This window comes from Dipteris shenzhenensis, chromosome 19 (genome assembly GCF_047967505.1).
Source record: "Dipteris shenzhenensis isolate YYH24624 ecotype China chromosome 19, Dip_SZ_1.0, whole genome shotgun sequence".
NCBI classification, from domain to species: Eukaryota; Viridiplantae; Streptophyta; class Polypodiopsida; order Gleicheniales; family Dipteridaceae; genus Dipteris; species Dipteris shenzhenensis.
Genome location: NC_141614.1, coordinates 1,732,501 through 1,756,551, shown reverse-complemented (window position 1 = coordinate 1,756,551; position 24,051 = coordinate 1,732,501). Strand labels below are relative to the sequence as shown.

The 24,051-nt window shown below is 43.5% G+C and overlaps 1 protein-coding gene across 2 annotated transcripts in view; it reads right to left on the bottom strand.

The window, feature by feature from the left end:
- Positions 1 to 24,051, bottom strand: part of LOC147889908 (uncharacterized) — an 88,551-nt gene that overhangs the window by 25,593 nt on the left and 38,907 nt on the right. Inside the window, exons 8-12 of one of the 2 annotated variants that reach the window (XM_087391126.1) lie at positions 9,255 to 9,345; positions 9,031 to 9,059; positions 2,460 to 2,550; positions 2,268 to 2,357; positions 2,025 to 2,171 (exon numbers count right to left, since the gene is read on the bottom strand). In XM_087391126.1, the coding sequence (XP_087247252.1) occupies positions 2,025 to 2,171; positions 2,268 to 2,357; positions 2,460 to 2,550; positions 9,031 to 9,059; positions 9,255 to 9,345 (448 nt within the window). The remainder of the gene's footprint in view (positions 1 to 2,024; positions 2,172 to 2,267; positions 2,358 to 2,459; positions 2,551 to 9,030; positions 9,060 to 9,254; positions 9,346 to 24,051) is intronic. The other variant, XM_087391127.1, reaches the window with a different exon arrangement.

The following is a 24,051-nucleotide window of genomic DNA, read 5'->3' as shown; positions in this document are numbered from 1 at the left end:
TTCCTTTTGGTTTTGTACCTTTGTCTATTGGCATGTCTCTCGCTGTGGCAGGGGGGGTGGTCTCCGCTATCTCTGTATCTAGTGGGCCATATCAAGCGTGACGCCTTGGCACTGACGATCTCCTTTGTGTAGAGTTGGGATGGGCTTAACCTCTATCGTGTGTGCTTTTGTCAACCTCTACATCGTGCGTAGTCTCTGTGTCCCTGGCTCCACCGCTCTATGCCGTCTCTTCCCGCTGCCCCACGCTGTCCTCGTGTCAGCTATCTCTTCCTCCTCCTCTGCTCCATATGTCCTGGGGCTGACTTGAAAGCATAGAAATTTATGACATGTCACTGTGCATGATCCGCCTGTCTCATGTGGAATTGTCACCTCCTACTGTCTTATCTGCCGCAACATAATCTCTCTGTCTCATTGCATCTCCATCAACCTTCAAGGAATAATTTTGTTGCTGTGATTGATCTACATCTGCTGAAATAGCAAGGATAGAACTGAAGGGCACAAGGGTCAAAACCCTTGTACAAATGACACATGGCTAGCCCCCCAGCAGCCCTGTTTCGGATCCAATTGGGAGAGCCAGCACCATCCCTTGAAGGCTAGTCTGATACCAAGGTCGGTTGACCTGATCAGCATGGTCGGCCAAGTCGACCAAGGGCCAGCAGATAAAGGACTGCCTGCAACATATGAGGCCTAGCGCAGGCGAGACCGAGAGCAAATGCTGTTACAACACCAACAATTTCGCATTGCCTGTTCACAGTTCCTCTCCTCACCTTCAATTACTATTTTGAGTCTGTCATCCGCTCAAGGGTCTTCCACCCTAGAGCATAGTATGGTGGACTATTCTTCCGTTCATCAGCAGGCAGTCCTTTATCTGCTCAGAAACAACTGGAAGGGAGGGAGGCGGTCCATCTAAACACCCTAACTAGCAAGATATGCATGCGTACCGAGTCATGCTAACCCCACTCACGGCTAGTTGTCTGGATGACTCTAGTGCCAACCTTGGTAGTCTCCAGCTATGCAAGACCCAAATCATGTCACCATCTAGGAGATGGCATCAATCTAAAGTAGTCTCATCGCGAACGCTGCCTATATGCTCTCTTCGAAACATGTCTGAGATATACATTTAACATCCTCTAGTCTGCTCTACTAGTCTTGCTGGTGAAAGCCATGAAACAGTCTATTACAATGTAGTTTGGTGTTGTACGGTGGGTAGACTTTGTCCATGACAACTAGCATCGACCAAAGCTGCAAGCAAGCTAGCTGCAGCTCTGATGTCTCTAAATCATTTCCAAAATCTCTCCATATTGATGTACTTATGGCTATATAGCGTGTAGCATGTAGTTATGGGTGTTGATGCTCGTTTAGGAGCTCCCCCTTTCAGCTTGTTTGTATTAGGTTTCTCATAGTCTCATAGACCCATTGGTCTTCCGAAGACTCTAATAAATTTATTTTCTTTCTTTCATTGTTTCCTTTTGGCTCACTATATGGATCTCATCCAAGGGACCATGAAGTGGCTTGGCGTGTCTACGAGGAGGGTACCATGAATGGGGCATTTTGCTCAATGGCCATGTATCTGTCCTCATGCTGGTTTGGTGTGTTTGGAGATCTTGTGTACCTTGCGGCAGCTGCTAACTGCGGGCTCCTCCTCAATGAATGATCCATTGATGTTTGTAGTCCTGGCCAGGCATTGGTCACATGAGCGCATCTACATTGCATAAACTCTAGCACAAAGAGAGCTGCATACCACTGGTTCGGATAATACATGACTCGGATCATATCCTCAATCCCTGGCTCGAAAAAGCAGTGGTACCTCTCATAAATCTCATAGAATTGGGGAACTGGGTCCAAAGCTACATGAGACTCTAGGAGCTAAAGTTTATCAATAAACTCACTGAAAGGTTCCGTTTGCATTTTGAGAGATAAAGGAGTGCTCCCTACCAAGCCTCCCAAAAAATTCTTGAAATATGTAATCCATTCACTACATTCACCAAGCTTTCTTAAAACAACCAAATTAAATGCATGCCCACCAGCACCAACGCTTCTGTGTCCGTCAACCCTTCCCCGAAATGTCGCTGCTCCATGTCAAAGTCAGCATCCAAGTTCATGGTATAAGTATGTGCACGCCTTTTCTCATGATCTATATTACGGTAGAACTGCTCTTCATTTGTATTTATCTGCAAAAATTGAAGTGCATGCTGTCAAATCTCTCACATCCCACAAACAAAATGTTTAAGTTTTTTGAAGTAGCAAAATCAACCAAGGAAGTATACCTCCCCAATATATTCAAACACAAAAGAGCGTGCAGGTATTTTTTCAAGTGCACGAACACCCCAGCCTTTTCCAGCTGCTGTCATGAAGACCTGTCAAGCTTGACATCAATGTTGCATTCTATCTTTTAAACCAACACAAACTTTATGACATGCAAGGGAATTCAACATAATAAGGAAACTGAAACCATGTACCTGCAATCTTTTTGTAATACCACGCTGCACAATACGATTGCCACAGTTCATACTGCAACGACACTTTGCACAGCATTCTGTTATGAAATCTCTGATCATCAAAAACCCCTCAAACATAAGGAACTCTGCACCTAAAAAAGTTCTCTGAGCAGAAAAACAGAACAGGTTAACTTTCCTAAGATTAAAATAATTCCAATCACATATTCAAATCAAAGAATCGGAGTCTAGATTTGCACAAGAAGCAGAAACCAATTCGTGGTAAATGAGGACAGATAAAATGACTGTCAAATTTGCCAGGCTTCAGAGCAAGACCCATAATCGCACCACTGTATTTTTATCACAATGCTTGGAGATCCAGGAGCACGGGGAACATATGAGTTGGGAAGACGACTGTCAAACTCAAGGAAGTGCTCTATACAAAGACTGCCATAAAAAAGGAAGGAAATACTCACAAGGTCACCCCAAACTGATTAGGAACTAATTTGAACCCCCTTGAGGCACCTAAGGATTACATTCTGTGAAACTCTTCAAGCCCTGCAGAAGCAGAAAAGTTTGAATGGAATTTTTTATAGCAAGCCCTTGGTAATCTCTTCAATCCCAATAAAGCTTTCCTTCATCTTCTTATATTCTTGTCTGAAAACCACAAAAGCATGGGGCTGTTGGAAATGGAAGCACGAGAACACGAGAAAGAAAGAAAGAAAAAATATGGTAATGTCCGCGGGAGGCCTCGTGGGCCTATGGGACAAAGAGCAGAACACACGAAAAGGGAAAAGAACTGATACAAGCCACAAAGGGATGGAGCAAAGGGCACGCTAAGGCCCTTGCTGAGTACTATGCTGAAATGAAATTAAAAACTCAATAGCTCAAGCAAAATCAAATACAAAATATATCATGTGCCATCTGAAATCTGAACCGTTCCAGAAGCTTCCTAATATACGTCCAACTCAAGGATCTTCCATCCATGAAATGCGGCCAATGCAACCACACATCTAACAGTGGTCATATGACAATTGGGCGCAAAGATGTCATCATAATCTATGCCTTTTTGTTCTGCAAAGCCCTTTGTTACAAGGTGAGCTTTGTATCTTTCTATGAACCATCAGATTTTCTTTTGAGCTTGTATACCCACTTCGTACGAATTGCCTTCTTGCAGGCACGCAAATCCACCAACTCCCAAGCGTGGCTTTTCTTAATGGAGTCAATCTCGGCTTGCATTGCCTACATCCAATGCACATTGTCTCGTGCATCATCAAAACTGTCAGGCTCATCTGCCTCTATTATGCTGCTGACCCACACAGACTCACAGTAATGGGCATCCTCAGTGTCTCTAGTGCCACTCCGTGTATGGCAGGAAGTGGTGCTGAAAGTTTGCTGTCCTCCAGAGTGCAGAGAAGCCATCAAAGTACTGATCTTGCTTCCTGCACTGCTATACTTTCACGTGCTACGACATCATCAATTTCTTCTTGAGAAACAGGCTCAGCTGAGGCATCACCCACTAGAGTATCTTGCTGCAAATATTGATTTTCCACTAGCATACCAAGTGCAGCATCAAAGGAAATGGGCAGCAGCCCGTCAGAGGGTTCAAAAGGACCCAGATTTCTGTGAAAACCAGCAAAGGGCAGATCTGCATTTTCAGCAAAGATAAAATCCTGACTAGTGATAACCTTCTTGGTCACAGGATTATAAAGTCTATACCCCTTGCTTTCACTTTGTAGCCAATAAAGATGCACTTCTCTTCCTCGTCATCCAATTTGGCACGCAACTCTTGAGGCACATGTGCATATGCTACACAATCAAATGTACAAAAATAGCCCACATCAGGCTTACAACCAAACCGTGCTTGATAAGCTGTCATGACCTTAAGAGCCTTCGTGGGACATCTGTTCAAAATATGATTCGAGCACATGATGGCTTCCATCCAAAATTTGTGTGGCAACCCTTTTTCTTTTAGCATGCATCTCCCCATCTCTGAAACTGACCTACTTTTCCTTTCACCCTTCCCATTCTGTTGAGGAGTATTCCTCACTGTAAACTGATGTCTAATGCCCTTCTCAACAAAAAATTGTTGCAATGCCTTGGACAGATATTCCCCCCCTCGATCTGAACGGAGGGTTTGCAACCGGCATTCAAAATGATTTTCAACCAAGGCAACAAAGTGTTTGGCCACATTGCAAACTTCAGACATCTGCTTAAGGCCATGAACAATCGTTGTATGATCCAGCCTGACTGCTTAGACAGATTTGGAATTTATGAAGTTGTGGGTGCTCCCACTATCCACCAAGATGTGAACAGTTCTACCATTGATGGCCCCTTTTAGTTTGAATGTTTGGGCACTTTGAGCTCCCATGAATGCCTCAGGAGAGATCTGTACAAGTCAGATTGGGTGGCCCAAAACAAGTTGTCAACATCAACACAAGAATTCCCATTTGAATCTCTCCCAACATCCATGTAATCATCAATAACCTCAACACTCCATGGCTGGCATATCCTTGGATGCCTAGACTGGCGGTCGCCATTAACCATGGTGTCACATGGAGTGGATCCACCAAGGTCAAATGGGAAGGAGGGCTCCCCTTTGGACCCATGAGTAGACTCAACATCTCCCTGGCCTTCCCCCTCATAGTCATGGAACTCTGACTCTGCTGCACGGTCTTCTGGGGTTGGATATCCTCTATCTCAATTATCCTGGTCAATTTATCTCTTACACAAATTTCTATGTTTCGGTGTCCATTTCTCCCCACATAGATAGCATAGGTTTTTTGTCCTCCTATCCTCAATGATGGCTCAGATTCCCACCAAGTTTCCTATCCTACCCAGACCAGAGATGCTTGGCGGCCTTCATCCATTAGGCCGTGAGACAAAGGGAGCAGTTGCTCAGGGCACTAGGGGAGATCAGGACATAAGCAGACTCCATTCCGAGCATGGTCACTGAGTTTTTCCAGCCAGACAACACCAACTAGCACAATCGGCGTCGGTACATAAAGAGAAAGCTCTCTGAGCTCATGAATTGGGAGACGGGGAGGGCATCAGCCCTAGGAAGGGGGCTTCGATGTGTGAGGCTGTTGTGGTGGCGTAAATCCTGCGATAGATCATGCATCCGATCTGATGGGCATGGAAGGAAGGTCCCCTAATGTGATCTGTGCCTCATAGTCTTGCTCAAAGTGTGAAGGTATATGCATACCCTCGTTAGCCTCCTCATCTTGTTTTAAGATTTCGTGTAAATATCTTTCTTAGGATACGATAGACAATAGTCCTCCATTATACTCAACTACGGTTCAGCAGCTTTAATCATCGGAATAATTGATGAAAAGGCTTGACTGACCTGAGATCCGCTAGTAGGGTCTTGTACTCATTAAACCTTTGAGGGTGGCTCCTTGCTCCTATGAGCTTTCACACCTAGAGAATGGTAGGCCTTCCTTCCTGATGACATGAACCATGAGGGTCTACAGTAGGCTCAGCAATGATGTCATCATCAGAATTTGAGGCATCCTCCGTGGACAGCTGCATAGGTCTTTTCCCTTCTTGGACCTAGCTCCTTCTGAGCTGATCCAACCTTTTATTCATGGTGGCAAAGGAGCTCTGCATTCTCAAACCATTGGCCTTGATTTCCATGGTCATCTCTTTGAGTGTCTGCAGTATAGGGTCTAGTTTCCCATTAGTGTTTTGCTCCCGGGCATGGGTTGCTTAGACAATTGAAGAGCCATCCGTGCCCTCTTGTCTGTCACTGCCAAGGGTATCCACATTATTCATGCCATCATCCTAGGCTCCCTCACTAGACCCAATGCCCAATCTGGTAGAATCCATCACAAAATCATCCTCTGAAATCCCCATCTCATGCTTCCTATCGTGGCTTCCAGGCCTCCTTGCAGGCATAATGTAATCCCAATGAATCTTGATATCAAAACATTGTTTAGGACTCCGTTGGAGGGATTAAATCACTGTCTAGCAGTAGGTTAACTACCCAAAACACTGTCTGCTCACTGTGGAGGCTTAGAAACACTATATGAACAGAGATTTACTGCCAAATCCTCTATAAAAGCACTGTTTGCAGACTATGTAAACCAAGCTGTGTAGGACTTTGAAACTGTTTGAATGGCCAATTCTCTGCCAAAACATTGAATAGAAGCACTGTTTGGAATACTATTTGGACAATTACTGTCTAAACAGAAAATTCTTATCGGCCAAAGCAATATATCCACTGCCACGTGGCAATTTCTGACTGGACAGTTGCACAGTTTGTCCAATTTGACCAAATTAGGGCTCAATTCTCGAACCAAGGTTCAATTTAGGAATGAAGGACAGAGTAGAGCAGAATTACAGATAAAACTGAAAAGCTATAAGACCTGTAGGTAGAGAAATCCCTCCACATCTGGACATCAATTTCGATGTAATGAAGGGCCAAATAACCTTTGATGGACCCAAAACTTGGTGCAGGGCTTGCAGCAACTGAGGCAACTCTGTGTATGCAGGAAAAACTAAATTTGGAGCTAGAATGGTCCAAATTGCAGAAAATTTAGGAAACTGGCAGCCTTTAATACTAGAGCAAATCTGGCTCAATTCATGGAATTTTCCAAAATTTGTTGAGGGCTTATGATCTCCTGATCAGCCTGATCATATTGATACCAAAATTGTGCAATTCTGAGCTCTTTGGATTCTGGACCAATATGAGGCTGCTGCCACATGTCAATCTAGAGATTTAGACACCTGACCACAACAATTTTTTGCAGGTAGGTAGGCCCAAGGCTCAAGAAGAGGTGCTCCAAGTCAGACCAAGTATATAGATCATGATGTATATCTGTCCTATGTTGAGGTTTTCTCTTGATGTATTTTCCATCATCCTATTCTGGGATGGTGATTCTGTAATATAAAGCAACTCAATTTTTCACCCCCCAAAAAAAAATGTGTGTGTGTGTGTGTCTGCGCGCGCGCCATGCGTGTGTTCATTCCTACCCCTGCAACTGTGGAGGGCACTGCAGTCTAGCAAGCCTCCCCGATTCTGTTTTGTTTCAAAAAAGAAGGGAAAGGGAAGCGAGGTGGATGTCCTTTTAGTTTGGTAAAATTCACAAACTGGACTCGTTTATGTACAACTAGCCGATTACACCAATGTCAATACTATCATTCCACTTTGGGCTATTTTATACATTGATGAAAGGGGTAGACATTAATGAAAGGGGGACATAATGGCTCGTCGTTTTAAAATTCAATTTATTAGTTCCAACGGCACATAAATTAAGTTGATTAAGTTGCATAACCTAAGCTAAAACCACATACATTGAATTGATTAAGCTGCATAACCTAAGCTAAGACCCTTCCATGTCGTCTCTGCCCCCCCTTGCCTCCGCACAACGGCCCTCTCCCCCCTCCCTCATAGGCCCACGAGGCCTCTTGTAGGCGGTCATATATCTTTGTTTCGTTCTTTCTCCTCTGGCCACACTTCTACATTTGGCAATGAGGGATGCAGCAGAACTGGGAGGGTGTACATGGGCCTGATGCACAACATGAAAAGGACTCGAGGATCCTAACTTGAAAGTTGCAATTGCAACTCCGGAGAGTTGCTCCCATGCACTCTTGGCCCCTATATATTTCGAGCCCGTGCATTGACGCTGACGGAGACATGAACTCGAAACAATTGCCGTGGTGTCCTTAACACTCATGAAGGCAATCACCAATATGAGCAATTTACTGATGTTTTATATCGATGACAATACGCAATGTCACATTTGTATTCTTCTTGCAGAATAAGAGCGCAATTCATACTTAAGGCTGCGAGAATTAGAACACGACGAGTCAGAGAAAGAAGTTAATGGAGAGAAAGAAGATAATGGACAGAACAGAAAAGAAGGGCAGGGAGAGTAATGAGGGAAGGAGCGATCAGGGAGGGGCCATCAGGGACCTAATACGGAGGCAACGAGAGAGGAGGAGAGAGGGATCCAAAACCCTCGAGATGCAGCCTGAGACTTGTCTCTTTGAAGTCCATGAGTGGATACAATAGAGGCAAGGTAGGGAGAGATCTGAGGGGGTATGAGGCAAGGGGCGGAGAAAGAGTGATGGAAGTGGGGAAGAAGGAAGGCTCTGGAAGCTCCTAGAGAAAGCATTTCGGCACGGCACTAATTTTGCCTAGCTAAGGAGATTTGTTGTTTCCGCGAAGTTAACCTTAGCTTAATAATTTCATTCTCACCGAGAGGAATGGACTAATTAATTGGATTTTTGAATAATGTTCGCTAGGGGGACATATACTTAGTTAGTCATACAAAACCATGAGTCTTTTCAGAGCTATAAGTTTAGTTTTTTTTCTCTATTGCATCCACTCCGGATGAGTTTAAAGAGATACATCGCTACCTATTGATAATCTTGATTTGTATAGGTTACAATCAGACATATCAGTCAAATGTCCGGTACAAATTCGTCATACTTAAAAATATTAAAAACAGAGGATATGACTGGAACTTCAAAGGAAACAGAGCATATCAATAGAACTTCTTCATGGGAAACAGAGCATACGAATAGAACTTCTCAGGAGAAGAGCATTGGAGGAGCTCAATGAAAAGAGCAAAGGAAGAACAGGAATTACCCGTTTTCGGTTGCATATCTGGAATCAAACTGCAAAAAAAGAAAATTATATGAGATATTACAATCAGCCTGACACATAACCCCACGTAAAGTGAAAATGTACATTTCAATCTTTCATTTTGCATATTACATGCAGCATTTAGATACTGTTCTCCAAAAAGGTATCCATGTATCACATAACATACTTTTCTATAATCAAATAACAATAGCAAACATGTTACTTACACTCATAGCCAGCCGTTGGATGAGATGACCATTTTCATCATAACCATATTCTCCACGGGTGGAATCAGTACACTTGCAAGCTTGTGACGATCTGTCATGTAAACTTTTAAGAATATTTGCCATATTCCCAAGCAATAAGGCGCGAACAAAACTCCAAGAGCAGACATCATATGCAGCAATTAAATTTTCCGATGATGCATGCATATATATATATATATATATATATATATATATATATATGCATGTGTGTGTGTGTGTGTGTGGGGGGGGGGGGGCGGGGGAGGTTTTGAGGATACTCGCAAGGGTTCGAAAGATCCGCTTCCCACTACAAGTATCATGGTTGAGGTAGATGACATCTTTGATCCTGTCAAGGAATACGCCAAGCATGCCATTATTATTTTCTTTCCTGGACGTATGCCTGCTGCTGCGGATGTGGGCAATTGGTTGACTAGAACCCTGGGTGGGTGTTATGTAAAAAAAGTCCACTATGCAGTGAGAGGTTTTTTTGAGATCATCATGGCTGATGAAGAGCACAGACAGGTTTTGCTCGAGCACTCTCCACTCTTCTCTATGGCTAGCAGATGGTCCATGTCTTGCCCTGGTCTCCTACCAGGGTTTCTCAAGCTTTGATTCAACACCGCTGCCTTGTATGGGTAGAGGTTGTGGATTTTCCTCAGTGCATGGCGTCTCAATTGCCAAAAGGTGCAGCTTTTCTTGGCAAGGTGGTTTGTCCACCGAGACCAAATAGCAATTCGAATCGCTTTTGCATTTTGTTAGACACGGATAATCCCACCCCGGCTTCTTATTCAGTTACTGTCAATAATGTTTCCATGGGGAGTGCTTTTTACAAGCTGAATTGGGGGCTCTTTGCAGGAGCTTGCTTTGAATGCAAGTAGTTTGGGCATATGGCTTCACATTGCCCTTCTCGAGCTCCCAAACTACCAGTGCAAGCGCAAACAGTCCCGCCTCCGAGTACGAATTTAAGTGCCTCTTCTGGGATGAAAAACAAAGGGGTCAAACAGTTTTTTGCTGTCCTAGATAAAGGCAAAGCCCCGGCTACCTCAAATGCTCCTTTAACTCATTCTATGCCTTCACAATCTCAGCCAGCAAAAATTTGGATGAAGCATGACAAACTCCTCGAAAAGTTCTTTCTCCTAGGAGACCTTTGTCACCCAGGACTTGGAATAGTGCATCCTCATAGGGCAAAACCCCTGCTGAAAATCCTGGAATTGGTTTGACTTGGGCAGCAGTCACTGCCAATCGTACCCTCTTTCCTGAAGAGGAAGTTGCTGCTCTTTCGTCTTCTCCTCAAGCTGATTCTTCTTCTCAGGGCAGAGGCCCTGACCTTGAGGTGGAGATGCAGACATAGTCAGCTTGTTTGTTTGCTGTACATACTTGTCTTATATCTGTAAATATGCTTGACCACATCAAATGCATTACACTCAATGTACAGGGTTTGTGTGATTGTAGAAAAGGGAAACTTGTGTGGGATGTATATCAAACAATTGCAGCCAGATATAGTGGCTTTGCAGGAACATAACCAACATGTATGCTGGTCACACGGGACATTTTGCTGGTTATGATATTTTCTATGCTGGAGAGCACTCTTTCTCTGGAGTAGCTTTTTTGGTGAGGCATGATTTTTGAAATTGCATCAGTTGATGCCCCTCAATCTTCCAAAGGTCGAGCGTTGCTTTGGGATGCCATGCATAATTATCCGTGGAGGCACTATGCATTCATCTATGTCAACAATGCTCCACAACCAAGAGAAAAGACTTCGGGCCACACTCATATGTTGGCTTCTGAACAGCAGGCATGCTCTGACTTTTTGGTTCAACTACGTTTGGTGGATCTCTAGAAGAAATTACAGCCCACACTCCCAGGCTATACCTTTCAACACAATGCTCAATCTTCCTATTAGGCACGCCTGGACAGATGGTATCACATTGATCCGCAACATTGTGATGCCTTTACTTGTCAACTTTGGGTTGATCATGCCTTCATGTATTTTGATCATGCACCTCTTTGGTTGAGGCTCTCCATGCATGACTTTCTTGATGACGAATTGCCTTGCAGAAGGCTTTTGTTGGTGAATAACAGTTATCTGGAACATGCTGGTTTTAAAGCTATGGTTTCTGATGCCATTCAGCCTCTCTCTTCTCAGATGCTTTTTTATCTGGATTATGCATGGCAGGCTTTTGTTGCTCGAATGCAAGCTGTGGTTCGGGATTCTGGTAAATCATTTATGTGAGCCACATGGGAGACTGTTGTGCATGCTAAACTCACTTGCCAGAGTCTGACTAAGCTTAGTCACCTTCGGCCTTTGTCTTCTAATGAAAGCATGCACTTATGTCAGGCCAAATTTTGCCTCCAATCAAATGATAGAAGAAAGCTTGCTAAATAGAAAACCCGATCATGACAAAGGGCTTTTTTAGATAAAGGCTGCTCTTCGAAGCAATTTTTCAAAAGTTTGCATTACAAACGACAATATTTGTGGGGTCCGGACTGTGAGTCAGAGAGTGAGAGCTGAAAAGCAATAGTTGCAATAGAAGAGTGTAGTACAACTGAAGAGTGGGATAGGTTTTGTCTAAGTGACAAAACCTTATCCTTCACTAACCGTAGTTAGTGAACTAACTGTGGTTAGGGAGAAAAACCTCTAAAATGAGGGAAAAGTGCCCCTAACCTACTTATTACATTACATTGGTCACTGCTAGATTATAACAATAATTCTAACACCCCCCTGCAGTGCCAATGTCATGTACAAGGAAATGATCAATCACCAAAAGGAGATAAGTTCAAGGCACTGCAAAATGCCTCAAACTTTTCACGTGGAAGTGCTTTGGTGAAAATGTCTGCAACATTGTCCTGTGTTGACACATAGATCATACTGATCTCTCCTGCATGCAACTTCTCTCTGATGTAGTGACAATGAACCTCAATGTGCTTCGTGCGAGCATGAAACACAAGATTCTTTGCCATTGCAATAGCACTCTGACTATCAGTGAGAATTGGAGAAGGACCCTCCAATCAAAGATGAAGATCAACAGATAAACGACACAGCCAAACACATTCAACTGTCGCTGTGAAAGCTGCCCTGTACTCAGCTTCACATGAGGAGGTAGCCACTGTAGACTGTTTCTTGCTCAACCAACAAATACAAGCTTTGCCCAAAAAGAAACAATTGCCACTTGTGGACTGCCTAGTGTCATAGTCTCCAGCCCAATCTGAGTCACTGTAGGCATGCATCTGCAAGTCACCCCCCCTGGGAAACATCAAGCCAAAAGACTTTGTACCTTGCAAGTAACGGAAGATGCGTTTTATAGCCTGCCAATGCATAGTCTTTGAGCTGTGCATATATCTGCTCACCTGAGAAACTGCAAACTGAATATCAGGTCGTGTATTGCAGAGATAAATGAGGCATCCAACAGCCTGACTGTAGAGTGTGACATCAATTGATTCACCTGCATCATGCATTATAAGCTTCAACCCCAGCTCCATGGGAGTAGCTATGGGCTTACAATCCTGCATGGTAAATCTGTCCAAGAGTTTCTGCACATACTTGGATTGAGACATAACGATGCCACTTTTCTCTTGAGTGAACTGGATCCCCAAATAAAAGTGTAGCAGCCCCAAATTTGACATCTCAAAAGTGGTCTGCAATTCAGCTTTAAAATCTGCAATATTATCCTCATTTGACCCTGTAAGCAGTAAGTCATCTACATAAAGAATGATGACTAAAATATCCCCCCCATCCTTCTTGATGTAGAGGGTCCTTTCAGTTGGACTATTGTGCAGCCCCTTGCTGGTCAAAAAGGCATGAATTTTGGCATACCATGCACGTGGGGCCTGTTTTAGCCCATACAAAGCTTTATTCAGCTTGCATACCTGAAGTGCATTTCCTGAAATTTCAAAGCCCAGAGGTTGTTTGACATAAATCTCTTCCAACAAGTCTCCATTAAGGAAAGCTGTTTTAATGTCCAACTGATGAACATTCCATTCAAAATTTGCAGCCATGGCTATAACTGACCGGATGCTTGTCATTCTGGATGTAGGAGCAAAAGTCTCCTCATAGTCTATGTCCTTTTTCTGAGCATATCCTTTTGCAACCAGCCTTGCCTTGTACCGATCAACGCACCCATCTGGCTTTCTTTTGACTTTGAAAACCCACCGTGTACCTATGGCATGTTTACCTGGTGGCAAATCGATAACTTCCCATGTCTGATTTTTCTGAATGGACTGCAATTCATCGTGCATGGCATTCATCCAATGCACATTATCCTGTGCTTCTTCAAATGTCTCAGGCTCCTCCTCATCAAGAAGAGTACCTCCACAAGCTGATTCAACTGAAAGAGCTCCCCCCCCATGCCTTACTGCACTCCGAGTTCTGCTAGGTAATGGAGCATCAATTTTACTCTCCCTGAGAGTTTGTAACAGCCAATTTGGAACTGTTTTTGTTGCATGTATATCTGCAATTTCTTGCTGAACAACCTCTTCCACTGCTTGTGGAGGTGGTAAGACATCCTGTGGCTGAATCGGAGCATGTGGAGGTATCTGTAAAGTGTGATTTGCATCAGATATATCAGCAGGGGAACCCAAGGCAATGGGTAGTAATCCCTCAAAGACATCATCGGAAGAAGTAGGCATATCAAATTCAGCTTGAGTGTGAGCTGAATTTTCTGAAAATATAACATCTCTTCTGACAATAATCTTGCATGTGACAGGATTGTAGAGACGATAGCCCTTGCTCTTTGCACTGTACCCAACAAAAATGCATTTGATTGCCTTATCAAACAACTTATGCCGAAACTCAACGGACACATGAGCATATGCAAGGCATCCAAAAACACGAAAATGATCCACAAAAGACTTTCTCCCTTGCCAAACTTCATAGGGAGTCTTGGTCTTCAAAGCTTTTGTGGGAGCCCGATTCAAAACATAATTGGCACACATGAGACCTTCAAGCCAAAATTTATGAGGCAATCTTTTGCTTTTTAGCATGCATCTATCCATCTCCATAAGAGTACGATTTTTCCTCTCAGCTTTGCCATTTTGCTGAGGGGTTAGCCTCACTGTAAGCTGATGTGCAATGCCCTTGTCTTTCAAAAATGCATCAAAATCTACAGACAAATACTCCCCTCCTCTATCTGTGCGTAATGTCTGTATCTTGAGTCCTGATTCATTTTCAACCATGGCTACAAAGTGTTTGAAAACCATAAACACTTCTGATTTGCGTTTCAGCCCATAAACCCAAGTGTAGTTGGAGTAGTCATCTATAAAAGTGACAAAGTAAAGATGACCACCCAATGATGAAGTCCTCATGGGACCACAGACATCACTATGAATAAGCTGTAATTTTCGAACAGATTTACTGATCCATCCTTCTTGAAAGGAAATCTGTGCATTTTACCAAGAATGCACCCTTCACATGCATGTGGAGGAGGTGTTTCAAGAGGAGCCAATGCATTAACCATAGCATGTTTTTGAAGTATCATCAAGCTGCCATAATGCATGTGTCCATATCTGGCATGCCATAACTCCGCATTCTGCATAGCAGAAGTAGGAGTGGAAACTGCAGGAGCATGTGCTGGTCTTTTCTCATACATGTCAAGCTGAAAAAGACCACGTAACAAAGTGCCAGACAATCTCAAGGCATAGTCATTCTCTCTGTCATGGACTGCACAGTTGTCATCTTCAAAAATGACCTGAAATCCAGCTCTGTTAGGAGTGGACACTGAAAGTAGATTTTTTGTGATACCAGGCACATACAAGACATCAGAAATTTTGAATGTTGAGCCATCAATGGCTGTAAGTTCAACTTCTCCTGTACCACGAACTGAATAGGAGGAGTTGTTGGCACATGTGACCTTTTTACCAACAGGAGGTGGATGCAGAGATGTGAAAAGATACTTCCTGGAAGTGATATGCTTTGAGGCACCGCTATCAAAATACCATGTATTTTGTGTCTCATTGACACTGAAAGCTGATGCATCCTTTGAAGAATCATAACTGCATGTCAGAAAAGCATAAGAGTCATCCTTACAAGTGGCTGTAATCTCCGGAGCAGCCAACTGAGAGTCTGAAATGCAAGACAAGAAGGCATAGTCGTGCTCCACAAAGTTTGCTGTAGCTTGCTCATTGTCAGATGCATGAGGAGCTGAATCTGAAACGGCCATACCGGAGCTGTTTTTCTTTTCTTTTGCAAGCCTCTTCTTGCATTCTCCAATGTAGTGACCTGGCTTTTTGCAGTAATGACATATACCCTTCTTCTTGGGCTTACTTGCATCACCCTTAGCCTTTTGAGAAGGCTGTCCTGAACCACTGGAAGGCTGATTTGCTGATGTCTTTGTTTGTCCCTTTGTTTTAGGCTTGAATTCTCAAAGCATGGCATGTTCACCTGCTCGTGAAGCCATGTTTTTCCTGGTCTGCTCTTCCTGCAACAGAAGTCCTATCAACTCGTGAAAATTGAGAGGATTTGCACCCCCCCTCAATGACAAATTCAGCGAGGTATGAAAGCTGAGATAAGACTCAGGAAGAGAATTCAGAGTAGTGGTAATCGTCTCTGAATCAGGAATGATCTCATCAATATTCAACAATTGCTCTTGTATATCCTGCAGCTTTGTGAGGTGCACTGACATGGAGTCACCCTCTTCCATATGTGTATGAGACAATTCTCTTTTCAAAAAAGACATCCTGGCATCATTCCGAGCTGCATACATGCTCTCCAAAATATCCCATGCTGCCTTTGAGGTCTTACACGACCGGATATGCGAAATGATGAATCTTTTCACTGAAAGAGAAATACATGACAAAGCTAAAGCATCACGTGAATCCCATCTCTTTTGCTCTGGAGTGGTAGGTATAGCTGCACCAATAACTTGTCCTGCAGCTGTACCCTGTGCACGACCTCTGCCTCCTCCTTGCTGCGGAGGGGTATTAGGTGCCACATTTGCTGGCCGGATCTCATCCCCATTTACATAGTCCCACAAATTACGGGAAATCAGAATGTTGCGTACCATAAAACTCCAGAGGGAGTACCATCCAGCTTATCCTCTTGTGAGAGACCACTGAACTGGAAATCATTCTGATTTTGCTGGGCCATGTCTGAGAAAGAAAATACAGCAAATGCAAATCTGAATTCCCTTGCTGGAAATGGAGTGCACAATTCCCAAAAAAATACAGCCAGACACTCGGTGAAAATGCAACTCAAAACTCTGTAATGTCTCTGTCAGAAATCTGCCAGAGCATCCAATTTCTCCCAAAATCTGCCAAAAGTGCTTCAAAACACTTACAGAAAGGCAGTGTGAACTAAAACTTGCAAAATCGCTCTCCCAACACAAAAGCCCCAATTTGTGGCTTGAAATTGCAACCAAAAAGGGGCAAATGGTCTAAAAGCCCCAAATGTTGCACAAATTGCTCTCTACCTGCAAAATCCCCAAATTTCACTGCAAAATTGCAGTGTAATTGCAAAAGCCTCAATTTTCTGCAAGAAATTAGCCAAACAATGGCTCTCTGCGCAAATGCCTATCACGAAATACCTTCCAGAGTCCACCTGCAAAGAAAAATCTGCAGAAAGTACGGTCTCTTCAAATTGTACGGAACTTTCAGTACGAAATCCGTGCAATGTACAGACTGTACGGATTTCTATATGGGTGTACGGATCTGTACGGATGTGTACAGAACAATCGACGCGGATCAGTATGGCGGATGTATGACGAGCTGTACAGCAATGTACAACAAGCTGTACGGCGGGTGTACGACGAGCTGTCAGGTACAACGGATGTACGACGAGCAGCATGGCTATGCTCCTATGCACGGATGGGCTACACAGGCTATACGGCGATGTACGGATGGACAGCAGGGCTATGCTCGTACGCACGAATGGGCTACAAGCTGTACGGCGCCGTACGCTTATACGGACAGAGTGTGTGCCTGTGTACGGCACCTGTACGAAACGTGCAACTTGGGCTACGTGCAAAAACTGAACGCGCAGGTGTACGGAATGTGCTGCCTATACGGATTGCATGCGTGGGAGCTGTATAGCAGGTCGTCACACTTGCAAGGAAGCTGGTCCAAGGTCTGAAAGCTTGTAGGCGCTGGCTGAGAGCAGGGAGCTGGGAGCAGGTCCGGGAAGAAGCACCGCTCTGATACCAAATGTGAGTCGGAGAGTGAGAGCTGAAAAGCAATAGTTGCAATAGAAGAGTGTAGTACAACTGAAGAGTGGGATAGGTTTTGTCTAAGTGACAAAACCTTATCCTTCACTAACCATAGTTAGTGAACTAACTGTGGTTAGGGGAAAAAACCTCTAAAATGAGGAAGAAGTGCCCCTAACCTACTTATTACATTACATTGGTCACTCCTAAATTATAACAATAATTCTAACACGGACGCCTCGTGGTTCTTGGTCATCATCTCACTCTGAACTTGCTGATTTTTGTGTGCAGCACTTCTCTTCTCATTTTGGGCATGTGGACTTTCCTTCTCCTGAGATTTTGCCTACACGTTAGCTCCTTTTATAGCATGTCCATCCAATTCTTTCTCAAGCTCGGGCCTTGGAGCTGGAACTTCCCTTCACTGAATGGGAATTGTCAGATGCAGTTAAATCCTGTGGTAGATGGAAATCTACAGGATGGAATGGCCTCACAGTTGCATTCTTTCTTGCTTTTTGGGATAGCCTTAAATCCCCTCTCTTGCAAATGGCTAATTCAACTTGGGAAAATCAGCAAATGCCCCTGTCATGGAAAAAGGGACTAGTAAAGCTCCTTCCTAAGAAGCAAATTTCTGATTTTATCAATGATTGGAGACCAATCACGCTTATGCCAATCATTTACAAGGTCATAGCTAAAATGCTTGGTGACCGTATCAAAGGCTATCAACATGATGGGATGCATCCTTCTCAATATGGCTTCGTTCCTCGTATCCACATCATGGACAATATTGCCAATGCTTATGTTGGGATTGAATATGCCAAGTACACACAACATGATGTTTTACTCTTACAGATTGACATTGCCAAAGCTTTTGACACAGTTCAATGGGAGTTCATCTCGCAAACAATGCGATCCTTGGGCTTTGAAATAAAAATGCAGCAGGTCATTTATTGGCTCTACAGGGATAGCAATGTTGCTTGTATTCTTTCTGGAGACATCTCGAAAAAATGGGCTCTTCGTAGTTCGGTTAGTCAGGGTTGTCCCTTAGTGCCTTACTGTATGCTATTGCTACTCATCCTATGCTACAATACATTGATCATCTAGTGGCTACAGATTCTCTCCATGGTTTGGAACTGGATGAAAATCGTAGCATGGTTGCTTAGGCTTACGCTGATGATTCTTTCTTTACTCCAAGGAATACTCCGCCTGATCTTTCTGCTTTGATGCAAGCTCTTTCAGTTTATGGTTTGGCAACTGGCCTTCATGTTAATTTTCAAAAGTCTAAGCTGTTCCCATTGCATCCTCAAGACTGGCACAGTCTCTTATGGCCAGGGGAGATCATCCCACCCACTCAATTGGTTCGGCACCTTGGTTATCCTTTGGGCTGGGGACTTACTCATCAACAGCAAATTGATTGGGTTCTAATCAAGCTCCGAAAAAAGCTTGAATATTGAAAACTGGCAACCTGGCCTTTACATGTTCACTTACGAATAGTGCAGTCCATACTTGTTGCATATATTCAATTCTATTTGCCTTTGATCATGTTCACTAAGGCAGATCTTGATTCTTTTATGTCTATCATTATGGAGATATTTTGGCGTTCTAAATATGGCAAAAAAAGTCTCAAACTGCTTTCTGTACATCGAATTTGTTCCCCTAAGATGCATGGCGGTTTGAATATCACTAATATCCAGGTGCACATCCTTGCTCACAGCGGGGAAATATTGCTGCAATTTCTGAAAGGTGATCAGCCATGGGCTCTCATGATTCAATCACTACTCACACATATCAGTACTCCTGCTTTTGGTCATTGGAAACCCACTCAGTGGGATTTCTTGTTTGGGTGCATTGATGGCACTTTGCATGGCTGCCCTATGGTCTCCAAATTGCTTCTTGATTGGAAACATATTCTGTCTCACCTGGAATGGCATGGTCGACAGTCTCTGATGGGTAATTCTTTGCGGGCTGAAAGCATTCACTGGTCAAAAGTTTTTCAGCCTCCGCTTGCTTTACAGGAGCCTCGCCATTCTTACTTTATTTCCTTTAAAGGGATCAATACTGTTGCTGATGTTATTCAGAATGATGGCTCTATGCTTCCCTTTTCTTTGGCAGCCACACAATATGGTTTGGGTTCTCATTATCGTACTTTGTGGAAGCAAATCACTTGTATGCTTTCACCTTTGGTCCCGATTCCCTCTTTGGAACTCCAGGATAGATTAGAGGATTGGACTCTGAGTTCCCTTGGGTCCTCCTCTCATCCTTTGAGGCTATCTTAGAATATTGTGCCTGCATTATACAAAATCCTTTTGCCTCAACCCTGGGTTTCACAAAACGGTAATTCTATTTGGCGATTGAATCGGCCAGCTAAGTGGTGGAGGAAAAGACTGTGGGAACTTTGAGCATACAAGCTTCCACTTCGGCAACAAGTTTTTTTATGGCGAGTGCTTCTGGGAATTTTTCCATCTGGGCAGTTGCTGGCCCGTAGGCACATTGCTCCCGCATTATGTCATCAGTGTCTTACCTCTCAGAAGATTGTGCCTCATTTATTCTGGCATTGCCCATCTTCTCGACAGTTTCTAGATTCTCTTCAATAGCGGCTACGAGCGAGATTCCCGACTCTTCTCTTTGGGAAATTTTTCTGACTCTTTGGCTTTCATCCATAGCGAGACCGGAGTTTCATCTTTTCTTTGTTTGGGCTCGCTATTGGGCACTTTGGACTTTATGGACAGACCGTAATTGTAAAGTCTTTAGTAATCCCAATTTTTCTTTGTTTGCTTACTTTAAGTGTTCTCTGCAGCAATCTTTCTTTGATTGCTTGCAGACTCGCCAGATAGATTAGGATGTATATTTGGCTTATACTCAGATCCTCAGTTGATGTATTTCCTAGCGGCTCTTTTCCGAGGTGACTATTCTTATAATATAATCAATCAAAGTTTTCACTATATAAAAAAAGTGTGTATGTGTGTATGTGTGTGCATGTGTGTGTATATATCTGTGTGTGTGTGTGTGTGTGTGTGTGTGTGTGTGTGTGTGTGTGTTCATGCTTATTTCCGTTCTTTTTTGTCTTCTTGCTTACTAGTATTTTATGGCCTTGTTTACAATAAGTCTAAATTATAGCTTTTCATCTTTTAGGACTTCGATATTATTTTTCTAATTGCTCTTTTCATGTCCTTACAAAGGCTAGCATGTATATGTGTGTGTGTGTGTGTGTGTGTGTGTGTATGAGTCAACAGATTTGGGCTTGGTTTGTTCATGGGTGTTTATGTGTGTGTGTGGTGTGTGTGTGTGTGTGAAAGGAGTGTTTGTGTGAGAGAGAGAGAGAAGTGAGCTCTAGAGCCTCAAGCAACCAGCCCGTGAGCCTCAGCTCCCAGTCGCGCTGCATCAGAGCCTCAAAACCGGTGATCTGGAACATTTAATACCAGCTGTACAGCCTGTCAGAGCTCCGTACGGATTCCGTATAGGTGTACGGCCTGTACGGACATCTCCGCCTGCAACAGTTCTGCTGTTCCCAGTCCATCCCTGGTTCTCGGCTCTTTTCCACGCAGGGTTTCGCTTGCGGATTACTTCCACGCGCTGACTTTGAAGGCTCTTGCCCCTGTTTTTCTCCTCTTTAGTCTTTGGATCTGCTGCACCTTTCCCATCGCCAAAATCTTACCTTTTCCTCTGAAATATAGTTCATCTGGGGTTTTTTACTGGTTTTTCTCTCTTTTTCCTCTACAAAACTGTTTATTATCTTCTCTCGACCTCTACATCCCTCTTTCCCTTCTATCTCCTTACAAATATACTCTTTTTCTCGTCTCTGTGGGCTTCCTGTGGATATTCCTTTGGGACTGGTTTTTTTGCCTCCACTACCCTTTTATAGGTACTTCCTTCCTGAGTTCCATTTCTTACAAAGCTATGGCTGAATATTCCTATGAAAAAACGTTTCAAAAGGAGCGTTCAGTTCACTGCAAGAAGCAAAAGCAGGTTGAGGGTAAGCATGACTCGGTACATGATACTCTTGAGGCCCAACTGATATATGATGTCATGCATGAAGGATTTGCAGACACGAGGAAAGAGTGGAAAGACTCGGTTCCTTCAGTTGGCCTCATGGTTGAGGTAGATGAAATTGTGGATCCAGTCAGAGAATATGCTAAAAATGCAATCATATTATTTTTTCTAGGCCGGATGCCACCTGCCGCAGAGATAGGCAACTGGTTGACACGCACATTGGCTAGATCGTTCGTTCGTAAAGTACACTATGCAGCCAAGGGTTTTTTTGAACTTATCATGGTGGATGAGCTACACAGACAAATGCTTTTGGAACAATCGCCTCTCTTTTTTGGGCAGCAAATGGTGCATGTATTGCCATGGTCTCCCACAAGGGATTTTCAAGCTTTAATCCGACACAGATGCCCGGTTTGGGTTGAAGTTGTAGACTTCCCACAATGCATGGCCTCACTCTTGCCTAAAACTGCAGCATCTTTAGGTAAAGTGGTTTGCCCACCACGGCCTAATGGCAATTCGAATAGATTTTGCATTCTCTGGGATAGTGATAATCCCACACCAGACTCTTACTCAGTCACGGTGAATAATGTGGACATGGGAAGTGCTTTTTATAAACTCAAATGGGGATTATTTGCAGGGGCTTGTTTTGAGTGCAAAAAATTTTGGACACATGGCTTCACAGTGTCCAATGAAACAGCATAAAATGCCTCATACCACTTTGCCGGTTCGAATGCCTACTAAGGATGCTCCTACTTTAGTTGCAAATAAAAACAAAGGTAGTAGACAGCTTTCTGGAAGTCAGGATAAAGGCAAAGCTCCAATGGTTTCAAATGGGAATGTTTTTTCACATTCACTTCCTGCTTTTCAACCCTTGACCAAAGGACAGCAACCTCCAATTGATGGATGGCAAAGTCCAAGAAAAGTTATTTCTGCTCGAAGACTTCCACCCCCCCGGACTTGGAATGGTGCGTCTTCTAGTGGAAATACCCCAGAGGTCAATACAGAAATTGGGATCACATGGGCTGCAGTAACAGCTAGCAGAACACTCTTCCCTGAAGAAGAGGTTGCTGCTTTGCTGTCTACTCCTCAGGTGGCTACTTCTTCTCAGGGGAGAGGCCTTGACCCTGAGATAGAAATGCAGGGCTGACCTCATAAATTTTGCTGCTGTACATAGTTGTTATATTACTATAAATATCTGTAAAACACTCAATGTCCAACGGATGTGTGACAGTAGGAAATGGAAATCTGTGTGGCTGTACATCAATAGATTTCAGCCTGACATAGTGGCATTACAAGAACACAACCAACACGTCTATGCAGGAAAGACAGGACACTACTGTGGTTATGATATTTTCTATGCTGGGGAGCACTCTTTCTCAGGGGTAGTCCTTCTGATCAGAAGGGAATCCTGAGAGGGAACTGTCAGATGCAATCAAATCCTGTGGCAGATGGAAATCTCCAGGATGGGATGGTCTAATAGTCGAGTTTTTTCTAGAATATTGGCCTATTTTGAAGCATACATTGCTACGTATGGTGAATGCTGCATGGCAAAATCAGAAAATGCCAGACACATGGAAGAGAGGTCTTATTAAACTCCTTCCAAAAAAGCAAATTTGTGAGTCTTTGGCAGACTTTGGCAGACTGGAGACCTATCACTCTTATGCCAGTCATTTACAAAGTCACTACCAAAATGATTGTTGATCGGCTAAAGGGGTTTTTACATGATGGGTTGCATCCTGCCCAATATGGCTTTGTCCCGCGTAGGCATATCACAGATAACATTGCTAATGCCTATGTTGGAATTGAATATGCCAAATACACGCAGTTGGATGTTTTGTTATTGCAAGTTGATATTGCCAAAGCCTTTGATAATGTTCAGTGGGATTTTATTTCATCGACTATGCAGGCATTGGGATTTGGCACAAAAATGTAGCAACTCATCACTTGGCTATATCAAGATAGTAAAGACTACCTGCATACTTTCAGGGGATATTTCTACATCCTGGACTCTTGGTTGTTCTGTTAGGCAAGGATGTCCCCTAAGTGCTTTACTTTTTGCCATAGTCACTCATCCAATGCTTCAATATCTGGACCACCTTTTGGACACTGACCGGTTGCACGGTTTGGAGATTCTTGGCAGTCATAGCATGATCGCTCAGGCATATGCTGATGATTCATTCTTTACCCCAAAAAATACCCGGGCTGATCTGTCCATGATTATGCAGGCTCTTTCTACATATGGATTGGCTACTGGTCTTCGGGTAAATTTTCAGAAATCAAAATTGTTGCCGTTGCATGCACAGGAATGGCACAACCTTCTGTGGCCTGGGGAAATTGTCCCCGCTTCTCAATTCATTCAACATCTTGGTTATCCTCTAGGTTGGGGACTCACCCGTTCCCAACAAACTGATTGGGTGCTAACAAAGTTAAGGGCAAAACTTGAATATTGGAAGCTTACAACTTGGCCATTACATGTTCGTTTGCGAATCGCACAATCCATTTTGATAGCATACATACAATTTTATCTGCCTCTCACTATGTTCACTAAGGCAGATCTGGTTTCCTTTATGTCAGCTATCATGGAAATTTTCTGGTGTTCAAAAAATGGCAAAAAAGGTCTCAGATTACTCTCTATGCATCGTCTCTGTTCTCCAAAGATGCAC